This window comes from Schistocerca gregaria, chromosome 2, assembly GCF_023897955.1.
Source record: "Schistocerca gregaria isolate iqSchGreg1 chromosome 2, iqSchGreg1.2, whole genome shotgun sequence".
NCBI classification, from domain to species: Eukaryota; Metazoa; Arthropoda; class Insecta; order Orthoptera; family Acrididae; genus Schistocerca; species Schistocerca gregaria.
In genome coordinates, this window is record NC_064921.1 from 39,229,321 (window position 1) to 39,243,481 (window position 14,161).

Below are 14,161 nucleotides of genomic sequence, written 5' to 3' on the forward strand. Positions count from 1 at the left end.
TTTTTTAAACAATAGTCTGGTCCCTTTCATTACTTTGAGGGACTGTAATTGAGAAAAAGTTTCAAAAAGATTTAAAATTGTGTGTACAGTTTGTTGGAAGTGCTCTCATTCTCAAATATTGGATGAGTATAACCTAGGTAATTTGCATGCTGTTGAGTTATGTTGCCTCAAGACATTACATGGTTTCTAACTCTTAATAATTGACACATTGTGTTACCTTTGGGACCAATCAGATAGACAATCTTCAACTAGTTTTTGTACAACATGGTTGTGGAGAGAAGCAGCGATTACTATGATTAATCAATAATTCAAGAACAGTCTTAATCACATTTATTATTGTTATAATACCGCCAACTGGTTTCAACCCGATGTAGGGGTCATCTTCTGGGTGTTTACACCATTGTTCGACTGCTGGTGGTGTCACTCCTGTCTACATAATGAAGGAAACTTGCCGTTATAGTGTATGCCGCTATATTATATTAGTGTATGATATTATAACAATAATAAATGTGATTTGACTGTTCTTGAATTATTGATGAATCTTCAACTGTGACCAGGTGCTCTTCTAAGGCATTTCTTAATGTAGACCATTACATTTTTGTATTGCTTCAATAACTGGTTGACATGTACTGGTTAAGTCTCCAGTCTCTCTGAACTGACCATGACTGCCGAGTCGGACATCTGGGATCCCTTCTCGGTGCTGCCAGGGATCTGTCCTCGGTTGGAGACCAGTACAGGATGCACCGAGCCTCGCGATACTGACTGAGGAGCTACTTGACCGAATAGGCAGTTCCGAGGTTGAGAAACCCTAAAACAATTGGGAAAATAGGTGCTGACTATGTGTCCCTTTATACCGCATTCGATCATGCCACTAGTGGAAGATGAAACAATGACTGATCGAGCCTGGGGGCCAGAATGCAGAATGTTACCTTTACCTTTATTATCTGTATCAGCTCATTTCTGAAACTGGCCGTTTACTTCTATGACCCCATGAGATTGCACAATACTGGGCAAGCCTCTATGGAGTGGAAACGGGCTGGTTCTCCAGTATATATATATATATATATATATATATATATATATGTATATATATATATATATATATATATATACACACAGAATTACGAGCTTTCGCAACTGGCAGTTGCTTCGTCAGGAAGGAAGGAAGGAGAGGGAAAAATGAAAGGATTGCACACAGACCCAGTCTCTCCCATCTACTCAATCTCCCACTTCCAGCTCCACTCCCCCCAACACCTCAAAATTCTAGTCAACACAATCTGGAACCCCAACACCCCAATTCAGTAGTTAACCTTTCCTCCAAACCCCTCTCCCAATCCGAAACCTCTGTCCCATCCAAAGGCCTCACCTTCAGCCCCACTCCCAGGTTCAACCAAACTGCCCTTGTCAAGGATTTACTGTCCTACACTCGTAGTCTCTGCTGGAAATATCACTTTGCCACGAAGAAAAACAATCCTGATCCCACTCCTAATGATCCAACTCCCCAAGACACTATCCAAATTGAACCCTGCCTGCAACAGTTCCGTCCTCCATCACAGCGGGACCCACCTCCTCTTCCTCAAAATCACCCTCTCCAAACCTTCCAGGAATTTCTCACTTCCAGCCTTGCCTCTCAATCTTTCTTGAAAAACCTTAATCCTACTCCCAACATCACCACAGCCGAATCCCAGGCTATCCGTGATCTGAAAGCTGACCGATCCATCATCATTCTTCCGGCTGACAAGGGTTCCACGACTGTGGTACTTGATCGTCGGGAGTATGTGGCTGAGGGACTGCGTCAGCTTTCAGACAACTCTACATACAAAGTTTGCCGAAGTAATCCCATTCCTGATGGGAATCCTCAGAACCTTAGGCCCCCTACAAAACCTTTCACCTGACTCCATCAAACTCCTCACCCCACCGTCACCTCGCACTCCTACCTTCTACCTACTTCCTAAAATTCACAAACCCAAACATCCTGGCCGCCCCATTGTAGCTGGTTACCAAGCCCCCACAGAACGTATCTCTGCCTACGTAGATCAACACCTTCAACCCATTACATGCAGTCTCCCATCCTTCATCAAAGACACCAACCACTTTCTCGTACGCCTGGAATCCGTACCCAGTCTGTTACCCCCAGAAACCATCCTGGTAACCATTGATGCCACTTCCCTATACACAAATATCCCGCACGTCCAGGGCCTCGCTGCAATGGAGCACTTCCTTTCACGCCGATCACCTGCCACCCTACCTAAAACCTCTTTCCTCGTCACCTTAGCCAGCTTCATCCTGACCCACAACTTCTTCACTTTTGAAGGCCAGACATACCAACAATTAAAGGGAACAGCCATGGGTACCAGGATGGCCCCCTCGTATGCCAACCTATTTATGGGTCGCTTAGAGGAAGCCTTTTTGGTTACCCAAGCCTGCCAACCCAAAGTTTGGTACAGATTTATTGATGACATCTTCATGATCTGGACTCACAGTGAAGAACAACTCCAGAATTTCCTCTCCAACCTCAACTCCTTTGGTTCCATCAGATTCACCTGGTCCTACTCCAAATCCCATGCCACTTTCCTAGATGTTGACCTCCATCTGTCCAATGGCCAGCTGCACACATCCGTCCACATCAAACCCACCAACAAGCAACAGTACCTCCATTATGACAGCTGCCACCCATTCCATATCAAACGGTCCCTTCCCTACAGCCTAGGCCTTCGTGGCAAACGAATCTGCTCCAGTCCTGAATCCCTCGACCATTACACCAACAACCTGAAAACAGCTTTCGCATCCCGCAACTACCCTCCCAACCTGGTACAGAAGCAGATAACCAGAGCCACTTCCTCATCCCCTCAAACCCAGAACCTCTCACAGAAGAACCCCAAAAGTGCCCCACTTGTAACAGAATACTTCCCGGGACTGGATCAGACCTTGAAAGTGGCTCTCCAGCAGGGATACGACTTCCTAAAATCCTGCCCCGAAATGAGATCCATCCTTCATGAAATCCTCCCCACTCCACCAAGAGTGTCTTTCCGCCGTCCACCTAACCTTCGTAACCTCTTGGTTCATCCCTATGAAATCCCCAAACCACCTCCCCTACCCTCTGGCTCCTACCCTTGCAACCGCCCCCGGTGTAAAACCTGTCCTATGCACCCTCCCACCACCACCTACTCCAGTCCTGTAACCCGGAAGGTGTACACGATCAAAGGGAGAGCCACATGTGAAAGCACCCACGTGATTTACCAACTGACCTGCCTGCACTGTGATGCTTTCTATGTGGGAATGACCAGCAACAAACTGTCCATTCGCATGAATGGACACAGGCAGACAGTGTTTGTTGGTAATGAGGATCACCCTGTGGATAAACATGCCTTGATGCACGGCCAGCACATCTTGGCACAGTGTTACACCGTCCGAGTTATCTGGATACTTCCCACCAACACCAACCTATCCGAACTCCGGAGATGGGAACTCGCCCTTCAGTATATCCTCTCTTCTCGATATCCGCCAGGCCTCAACCTCCGCTAATTTCAAGTTGCCGCCGCTCATACCTCACCTGTCTTTCAACAACTTCTTTGCCTCTGTACTTCCGCCTCGACTGACATCTCTGCCCTTAACTCTTTGCCTTTAAATATGTCTGCTTGTGTCTGTGTATGTGCGGATGGATATGTGTGTGTGTGTGTGCGAGTGTACACCTGTCCTTTTTTTCCCCTAGGGGAAGTCTTTCCGCTCCCGGGATTGGAGTGGCTCCTTGCCCTCTCCCTTAGGACCCGCATCCTTTCATTTTTCCCTCTCCTTCCCTCTTTCCTGGCGGGGCGGCTGCCAGTTGCGGGGGCTCGTGATTCTGTGTGTGTGTGTTTGTGTGTTTTGTTCGTGTGCCTGTCTGCCGGCGCTTTCCCGCTTGGTGGGTCTTGGAATCTTTGTTTTTAATATGTTTTTCCCATGTGGAGGTTTCTTTCTGTTTTGTATATATATATATATATAGATAAAGCAGAGGGAGGCTTCCACATGGGAAGGATATATTGGGGGCAAGGATTCCAGGACTTGCCAGGCGGGGGGGCGCCGGCGGACGGACGCATGAGCGGGGCGCACAGGCACACACGCGGAATTGCGGGCTTTCGCGGCTGGCGGTTGCTTCGTCGGGGGGGAGGGGGGGAGAGGGGGGAATGAAGGGATGTGGGTTTTGGGGGTGGGGGGGGGGGGGGTGGGGAGTCGTTCCGGTCCCGGGGGCGGAGGGACTTCCCTTAGCTGTCGTTTTTTTCCCCTAAGGGAAGTCTTTCCGCTCCCGGGATTGGAATGACTCCTTACCCTCTCCCTTAAAACCCACATCCTTTCATTTTTCCCTCTCCTTCCTTCCTTCCTGACGAAGCAACTGCCAGTTGCGAAAGCTCGTAATTCTGTGTGTGTGTTTGTGTGTTTTGTTCATGTGTCTGTCTGCCGGCGCTTTCCCGCTTGGTAAGTCTTGGAATCTTTGTTTTTAATATATTTTTCCCATGTGGAAGTTTCTTTCTGTTTTATTTATATATATATATATATACATATATATATATATATATAGAAACTTCCACATGGGAAAAATATATTAAAAACAAAGATTCCAAGACTTACCAAGCGGGAAAGCGCCGGCAGACAGGCACATGAACAAAACACACAAACACACACACAGAATTACTAGCTTTCGTAACCGATGGTTGCTTCTTCAGGAAGGAGAGGGAAAGACGAAAGGATGTGGGTTTTAAGGGAGAGGGTAAGGAGTCATTCCAATCCCGGGAGCGGAAAGTCTTCCCTTAGGGGAAAAAAAGGACAGGTGTACACTCGCACACACACACATATCCATCCGCACATACACAGACACAGGAAGGGGAAACTGTCAGGTGCAGGGAGTGGTGAAATTGAGTTACCTGAGATTGAGGTCAGGATGATTACAGGAGCAGAGGGCATATTGTAATGAACTAGCATCTGCGTAATGAAGATAAGCTGGTTGTGGAAGTAAGGATCCAGATGGCTGGGCTGTGAAGCAGCCATTAAAATTGAGCTGCCTGCACTCAGCTGCATGTTGTACCACTGGGTGGTCAACTTTGCTGCAGATAGCAATTTGGCGGTGGTCATTCGGACTGGTAGGGAGCTAGTTGGTAGTCAAACCAACATAAAAGACTGTGCGGATGGATATGTGTGTGGGTGCGAGTGTACACCTGTCCTTTTTTTTCCCCTAAGGGAAGTCTTTCCGCTCCCGGGATTGGAATGACTCCTTACCCTCTCCCTTAAAACCCACATCCTTTCATCTTTCCCTCTCCTTCCTGAAGAAGCAACCATCGGTTGTGAAAGCTAGTAATTCTGTGTGTGTGTTTGTGTGTTTTGTTCATTGTGCCTGTCTGCTGGCACTTTCCCGCTTGGTAAGTCTTGGAATCTTTGTTTTTAATATATATATATATATATATACAACAAAATGACCCAATCTGCTTGTGACAATGTTCTGGAATATGCATGGTGTGTTATTGATGCACTTTGCTGAACACAAGACCACTGTGAATGCTGCAACCTACATTAAAAGCTTGGTTAAGTTCCATTGTACCCTCCTTGACAAATGTCACAACATTCTTGCTGACAGTGTCAAACTTCATGACACTGCCTCATGTTGTTGCTCTTGTTCACAGGAAAAATCATCAAATTTGTGTGGGAGGTGCTCCAGCATCCACCATACAGTCCGGACATTGCACTGTCAGACTTTAATTTGTTTGGTTCCATGAATAAATTGCTGACCGGCAAACGCTTTACAAAAAATGCGGTAGTGAAATCAGCAGTCTTCAGCCACATAACTGGTGTCATGATGCGAGAATGCTGAGAACACTAATGATGTAAGTTCATACCTGACTTCTTTGTTTTTTAACTTATTAAACTCTTTGGTAGTAAAATTACTGTGCGTTACTATCTGATCTTCCCTCATATAATCACTCTGCTGTAGCACAACTTATCTGTTTCTACCAATTACAAATTTCCTAAACTCACAAATTTTACATTACACGGATAAGGAAGCGTGTGTGTGTTTTTTTTTTTTTTTTTTTTTTTTTTTTTTTTTTTTTAAATCTGAAAGTTTGAATCTGCCTGTTGTTTAGTATACTCAAGTGTCTCGACACAAATTACAGCACTGTATTTTAAGTTTTTTTGCATCCTTGCAACAGTGATGTGTGTATATCAAGGCAGGTGGTGGCATGATCACAGTAGGATGGGACCGCCATTTCAGCCAAATTCAGTCATACTGTCATGCCTATTCGTAATGTGCGATTCAGGATGCACCCAGAAGTGCTAGTATTGACGTTATGTTGTTTAGGTACAGTAATGGTAATTAGCCACTGTGAAGTAGGAAATCAATTTCAAATTGGTGGCGACGAATAGTGTCTAAATACTTCCACACCCTAGCTGAGTAACTTTTATATCCTTTTCAAGACGTAGATATTACACACCTTCACAAATGAGTCTCCTGCATAAAGCATCCTCCTTATCAGTATCATAAAAACAGTCACAACACAAAGCATGCTCAATTTACTCTTAAACATGGTATGATGGTTTTTAGACACTATTGTTTGACATCAGTTGTAGGGAAGTTCTTGTGGAATGTAAATACTTGTAAATTAAATGAGACCACTCACTGAAGAACAGGAGTGTCAAGTTGTCAATAAGCACGTATAAACGAAGGACAACTTATTCTCAGTTGTTCTTTTAAGAACTAGAGTAAAATATTACAAAGAAAACGTACACGTGTTGCACAGATACATGACTTTGCATCCACATTGTGCTGGCTGGACTACCAGTGCCAACGATTAGTGTCTCGGCATGTTGACTGGTTGTGTAACGTGGGGTGGGTAGAAGGAGAGGAAGGCACGAGGCAGGGAGAGGGACTTGGCGTGGGTGGCTAGTGGCTCACAGGGATGCAGTCAGTTTGCCACCAAGCAACATGGGAGGGAAAGGTGGCAGGTATAAGGGCTAGCACATGTAATGGGCAATTGTAAGGCGGTCCACACTAAAGATGTCATGGGGAAGTGAATTGGGAGGGGGCGACAGGACGCAGGAAGGGGAAACTGTCAGGTGCAGGGAGTGGTGAAATTGAGTTACCTGAGATTGAGGTCAGGATGAGTACAGGAGCAGAGGGCATATTGTAATGAACTAGCATCTGCGTAATGAAGATAAGCTGGTTGTGGAAGTAAGGATCCAGATGGCTGGGCTGTGAAGCAGCCATTAAAATTGCAGTGTTTTAAACAGAGTTGGTATGTGTTATGGCTGCTTTCACATGGGGCCTGGTTTCCTCTTGACGGGGTACCTGAGTATTTGCTGGGTGAATGAATTGGGCAGACGGCAAGGGGCTGGGAGTAGGAGTGGCATGGGGATGGACTCCAGTCATGTCACACGCTTATTCTATTCTATTAGAGCTTGTGCCACCTGCAAAAACAGCCACGTCTTATACCGACACTGCTGCGAATGCCACACAGGTCTTTAGGTCGGTATGATCACCGGCCAGCTGCCCACCAGGATAAATAGCCAATCACATGCTCGATTTCAATGGCTGCTTCACAACCTGAGCCATCTGGGCTTCACAACCTGAGCCATCTGGGTCCTTCCCTTCAGCACCAGCTTCTCAGAACTACAGATATGGGAGTTATCTTTGCAACACTTTCTCCGCTCACATACTCGTCCTGGTCTCGATCTCGTGTAGCAGAGTGCCTCAGCACCCTCCATCCGACAGTTTCTCCTTCCTCCTCCCTGTCACCCCCTCCCAATTCACGTCCCTACATCAACTTCAGTATGCACAGCTACATACACTAGCCCATATACCTCCCAGATTCCTATCTGGCAAACTGACTGCCTCCCTGTGAACTGCTAGCCACCAACTCCCCCCCCCCCCTCCCCCCATTTCCTCTTCCTGTCTTACACATTCCTCTCCTTCTACCAACCCCATGTGACATTATCCCCACCATAACCAGTCCACTTGCCAAGAAACAGAGCACCGGCACTCTTAGTCCAGTTGGCATAATGTAGGGGCAGAGGTGTGTGTGTGTGTGTTTTATGTTTTCTGTATCTAGCCTGTCAAAGGATAACTCCAAAAGCTATTGCATTTTCTTTCCTTAGTGTGTGTTTATTGACAACTCTGTGCTTATGCTTTTTGGTGAGTGGACTCCTTTCACCAAAAATATTTTGTTTTTATCACTGGCTCCCCATAAAGTTGCTCACTTTGGCATGAAGCTCCAATACTGATCAGCATGCAATACAGCTAATCTTCATGAACAAATTGTGAATAATTTCACTTAATATTTATAAGCTACAGACAAATAAATTTTGTGTTGACCTAATTTCTGAATTTGAGCAAGAATAGTGTTGTTCACTACAATGGTCGACAAGACCAAGAATCATTTTAGATGTTACACAAAATTTTAGGTGGCCACAGTAACTACGTTGTTCACACTAATGGATCTCACGAAGGGACTTCCACTGCCTGCTCAGAGGTGTATGAGGAATTTATCAACAGTCACTTATTTAATTAATAACTGTATTCAGTCTCAAAATGTATACAGAATCGAGGGCAATCAAGCAGATGAAGTGTAATTGTGCCACTGCTGAACTCTATTAAGTGTAATACAGGTTATCCATCACATGTACCCAGCAGATTAAGTCCAAACTTCACAGAATATTCTTCCCCACTTAATGGGGCATTCTGCAGGGCAAAGAGGTAGGTGGTACGTAATGGAAATATACCACACATAAAGCAGCTAAAGATGCCTACACTTAAAATATTGTGGCATAACCTGCACACGTTGCTGTTCGAGAGAGAGGGCTGGAGGTTAGTGTGTGGTGTTGAGCAACTGTGTGCTGAGCCAATGCAACCGCGGAGTTGTTCCTCCTTGCCACTGAGGTGGAATGGAGTAGTTTTAGTGTGTCTCTGGATAGGGCACTGTTTTATGATAGATGGATTCCTCTAGCCAAAGAACCTACCAGTGTCCGAAGCTTATGACGTACAAATTTCAGTACACCACATTTAAATGTGTGTGCTTCATACAACAGAGAGCAATCTGTTTACCATCTAATCTGCCCCTAAACTAACTGACAATGGTATGTATGTGGTATATGTTTTGGAATTCTGTGATGCATCTGATCCATCTGAACTGTTAGGCAGGAAATATTAGTGTATACTCAGGATAACTGGTTCAGACACCCAACTTATATTTGTATGCGCGAGTAAAAAGTGAGTGAGCATGGGACTAAGTGGATCAGATTTCAAGCGCGGATTGTACTACTCAGAACACATTTGGCATTTCCAACTCAAAACATTTTATGCTTTGTGCTAATCAACAAGACATTAGGTACCCTAATCAAAAAGTAATGACTAAATCAATCCTTGAATTTGTTCCCCCCCCCTCCCTCCTCCAATTTTGTTTTCTTTATTATGCCAATATTAATGACTGTTTGGAGGAGCATAAAGAGATTTGCAGATACCATAACATTAGGGAAGGTATTTTTTAATTGTTTAAATGAAGAGAGACACTAAGATATTGATGAATGCATAAATATACTGCGTCAACTTGAGAAGTAAGCCTGTACGGTACCTACCATCTAAAAGAAAATATTCACATACATTTCATTTCAGCCTGCAATCTGATTAAACGACATCACACAAATTAATAGCTTATTGAATTAAAAAATTAACCAATCTTGGTATTGGATGCAATATGAGTCATACATTACTGTGTCCATGTAGAATATAATCAGTCATACTTTGACAAAAGAAACAGATGGAATGAGAATGAAAAGAAACATCAATAAATGAGTAACTGATAAAATCAAACAATGAAAAATCCAGGAAGGAATAATAACAATTTATGGTGCATACGGATTGCTACTCACCATATAGAGGACATGACCACTGTCTCTGGTCAGTGAAGCCGGACTGCAAGCAACTCGTGTGCCTTAGCTGTGCTTGTGTGGATGTGTGTGTTAACTACTTTAGAAGAAGGCTTTTTGGCTAAAAATTCACACACTTAGCAGTCTTTTTGTTGTGAGTCGCCGGCCGCGGTGGTCTCGCGGTTTTAGGCGCGCAGTCCGGAACCGTGCGACTGCTACGGTCGCAGGTTCGAATCCTGCCTCGGGCATGGATGTGTGTGATGTCCTTAGGTTAGTTAGGTTTAATTAGTTCTAAGTTCTAGGCGACTGATGACCTCAGAAGTTGAGTCGCATAGTGCTCAGAGCCATTTTTTTTTTGTTGTGAGTCAACATTTCCTCCCTATGGTGAGTAGCAATGTATCCTTTTTATAATACTTAGTGACTGGTAACTACTTTAAGATGCATACTGGAGGAAACCCAAGTAATGCAGTGTTCTAAGTCCCATGTCAAAATTTTTACCTTCAGACTGGATCCCATGCACAAGATGACATCAGCTTTTTCAGCAGCCTGACATGCACCAGACCAATTTATTGGCCATTTCAGTTTTCCAGTTTCACCAAAGTGGACAATAGTGTCTACTAATGGCCTGCAGCAGGTGTAGCAGCGACGCATTGTGCGGTGGCTGAACCTAGCTGTCCTCTCGGTGACGTCAAACAGTCGCCAGTACTCACGGATGGGTTTGCAATCGCAACAAACCTACAGAATTTGAGGAAATTACAATAAATTTAGGACTAAGAGATGTAAGGTTTCACTTATTGTTATAGGGAAATTTCAGTTAGCAATTGGGTTCTTCACAACTAAGTTAAGAACATTGTCAAGACTAATAAAATCATCACAAAAAGTGATTCTGATGCACCACTATGCCACAAAATAATTTTTTTTAGCAGGTTTTCACTTTTATCCATTAAGAGAAAAAGTTAGGGCAAATGAAGATATATCGGTACAGAAAGTACTTTGGTAGTCTATAATTGTGCAAGCCCAAAAGAAAAGCTGGCAGAAAAGAAAACAGCAAGGTACTTGCATTTCTGAGATGAACTATATTCATTCTTTAAAAAGTATATACTGCACAGAAAACTTAGTGTGTCAAAACTGTAAGCCAGGCTGGAGCTCAAACCTAAATATCAAACTTTTGCAAATGATATTTTTCTAAACAGGATGTAACTTTACCAGAGCTTCACTAGAAGTTTTCAGATTCACATTTAAAGTAGTGGAAAATAAAAATGAGATGAGATGCCCTGCCCCTCCATCCCTCTGATCTCAGTTTCAAAGCCACTTAATAGGATTCATTATGAATAAGTGTCTAGGGTGAAGTGAATTAACAGAAATGCACATTAGAGTATTCGATGACTGTTAGAAGATTACCAGGGCAGAACACTATAACTTTGTGTGTCCAGAAACAGAAGCTTACCTCATGTTCAATACATTAACATTTCAGCACTGCAGATGACAAGTGAACAAAACAATTATAGAAAATGATCTAACTATAACCAAAACCTGGTCTGACTGGTCTGTGAAGGATGGAGCTGTAGGTAGGTCGGTTGGAGTTAAAGGTATCAAACTGAGGTTATCAGCCCTTCATCCTATATGTATCAAACCAGGAATTATTCCCAGAGGAAGGAATTAATAAACAGTCACAACGCCCATATACACTCCTGGAAATTGAAATAAGAACACCGTGAATTCATTGTCCCAGGAAGGGGAAACTTTATTGACACATTCCTGGGGTCAGATACATCACATGATCACAATGACAGAACCACAGGCACATAGACACAGGCAACAGAGCATGCACAATGTTGGCACTAGTACAGTGTATATCCACCTTTCGCAGCAATGCAGGCTGCTGTTCTCCCATGGAGACGATCGTAAAGATGTTGGATGTAGTCCTGTGGAACGGCTTGCCATGCCATTTCCACCTGGCGCCTCACTTGGACCAGCGTTCGTGCTGGACGTGCAGACCGTGTGAGACGACGCTTCATCCAGTCCCAAACATGCTCAATGGGGGACAGATCCGGAGATCTTGCTGGCCAGGGTAGTTGACTTACACCTTCTAGAGCACGTTGGGTGGCACGGGATACATGCGGACGTGCATTGTCCTGTTGGAACAGCAAGTTCCCTTGCCGGTCTAGGAATGGTAGAACGATGGGTTTGATGACGGTTTGGATGTACCGTGCACTATTCAGTGTCCCCTCGACGATCACCAGAGGTGTACGGCCAGTTTAGGAGTTCGCTCCCCACACCATGATGCCGGGTGTTGGCCCTGTGTGCCTCGTTCGTATGCAGTCCTGATTGTGGCACTCACCTGCACGGCGCCAAACACGCATACGACCATCATTGGCACCAAGGCACAAGCGACTCTCATCGCTGAAGACGACACGTCTCCATTCGTCCCTCCATTCATGCCTGTCGCGACACCACTGGAGGCAAGCTGCACGATGTTGGGGCGTGAGAGGAAGACGGCCTAACGGTGTGCGGGACCGTAGCCCAGCTTCATGGAGATGGTTGCGAATGGTCCTCGCCGATACCCCAGGAGCAACAGTGTCCCTAATTTGCTGGGAAGTGGCGGTGCGGTCCCCTACGGCACTGCGTAGGATCCTATGGTCTTGGCGTGCATCCGTGCGTCGTTGCGGTCCGGTCCCAGGTCGACGGGCACGTGCACCTTCCGCCGACCACTGGCGACAACATCGATGTACTGTGGAGACCTCACGCCCCATGTGTTGCGCAATTCGGCGGTACGTCCACCCGGCCTCCCGCATGCCCACTATACGGCCTCGCTCAAAGTCCGTCAACTGCACATACGGTTCACGTCCACGCTGTCGCGGCATGCTACCAGTGTTAAAGACTGCGATGGAGCTCCGTATGCCACGGCAAACTGGCTGACACTGACGGCGGCGGTGCACAAATGCTGCGCAGCTAGCATCATTCGACGGCCAACACCGCGGTTCCTGGCGTACAGCCCTCTCGCAGTGTCCGAAGCAAGTATGGTGGGTCTGACACACCGGTGTCAATGTGTTCTTTTTTCCATTTCCAGGAGTGTAGTACTAGGAACAGAAAGTTGGCTGAAACCAAACATAAACAGTAATGAAATCCTAAACTCACATTGGAATGTATACCGCAGAGACAGGCTGGACAGTGAAGGCGGAGGTGTGTTTATAGCGATAAGAAGTGCAATAGTATCGAAGGAAATTCACGGGGATCCGAATTGTGAAATGATTTGGGTGAAGGTCACGGTTAAAGCAGGCCGAGACATGGTAATTGGATGTCTCTATAGGCCCCCGGGCTCAGCAGCTGTTGTGGCTGAGCACCTGAAGAATAATTTGGAAAATATTTCGAGTAGATTTCCCCACCATGTTATAGTTCTGGGTAGAGATTTTAATTTGCCGGATATAGACTGGTAGATTCAAACATTCAAAATGGGTGGCAGGGACAAAGAATCCAGTGACATATTTTTAAGTGCTTTATCTGAAAACTACCTTGAGCAGTTAAACAGAAAACCGACTCGTGGCAATAACATATTAGACATTCTGGTGACAAACAGACCTGAACTATTTGAATCAGTTAATGCAGAACAGGGAATCAGCGATCATAAAGCGGTTACTGCATCGATGATTTCAACCGTAAATAGAAATATTAAAAAAGGTAGGAAGATTTTTCTGTTTAGCAAAAGTGACAAAAAGCAGATTTCAGAGTACTGGATGTCTCAACACAAAAGTTTTGTCTCAAGTACAGACAGTGTTGAGGATCAGTGGACAAAGTTCAAAACCATCGTACAATATGCATTAGATGAGTATGTGCCAAGCAAGATTGTAAGAGATGGAAAAGAGCCACCGTGGTACAACAGCCGAGTCAGAAAACTGCCACGGAAGCAAAGGGAACCTCACAGCAAACATAAACATAGCCAAAGCCTTGCAGACAAACAAAAATTATGCAAAGCGAAATGTAGTGTGAGGAGGGCTATGGGAGAGGCGTTCAATGAATTTGAAAGTAAAGTTCTATTTACTGACTTGGCAGAAAATCCTAAGAAATTTTGGTCTTGTGTCAAAGCGGTTGGTGGATCAAAACAAAATGTCCAGACACTCTGTGACCAAAATGGTACTGAAACAGAGGATGACAGACTAAAGGCTGAAATACTATATGTCTTCTTCCAAAGCTGTTTCACAGAGGAAGACTGCACTGTAGTTCCTTCTCTAGATTGTCGCACAGATGACAAAATGGTAGATATCGAAATAGACGACAT

The 14,161-nt window shown here is 44.9% G+C and overlaps 1 protein-coding gene across 3 annotated transcripts in view; it reads right to left on the reverse strand.

Annotated features, from left to right (window-relative positions):
• LOC126336279 (uncharacterized) overlaps nt 1-14,161 on the reverse strand; it is a 183,931-nt gene that overhangs the window by 45,761 nt on the left and 124,009 nt on the right. For all 3 annotated transcript variants that reach the window (XM_049999795.1, XM_049999796.1, XM_049999797.1), the window contains one exon: nt 10,384-10,620. In XM_049999795.1, the coding sequence (XP_049855752.1) occupies nt 10,384-10,620 (237 nt within the window). The remainder of the gene's footprint in view (nt 1-10,383; nt 10,621-14,161) is intronic.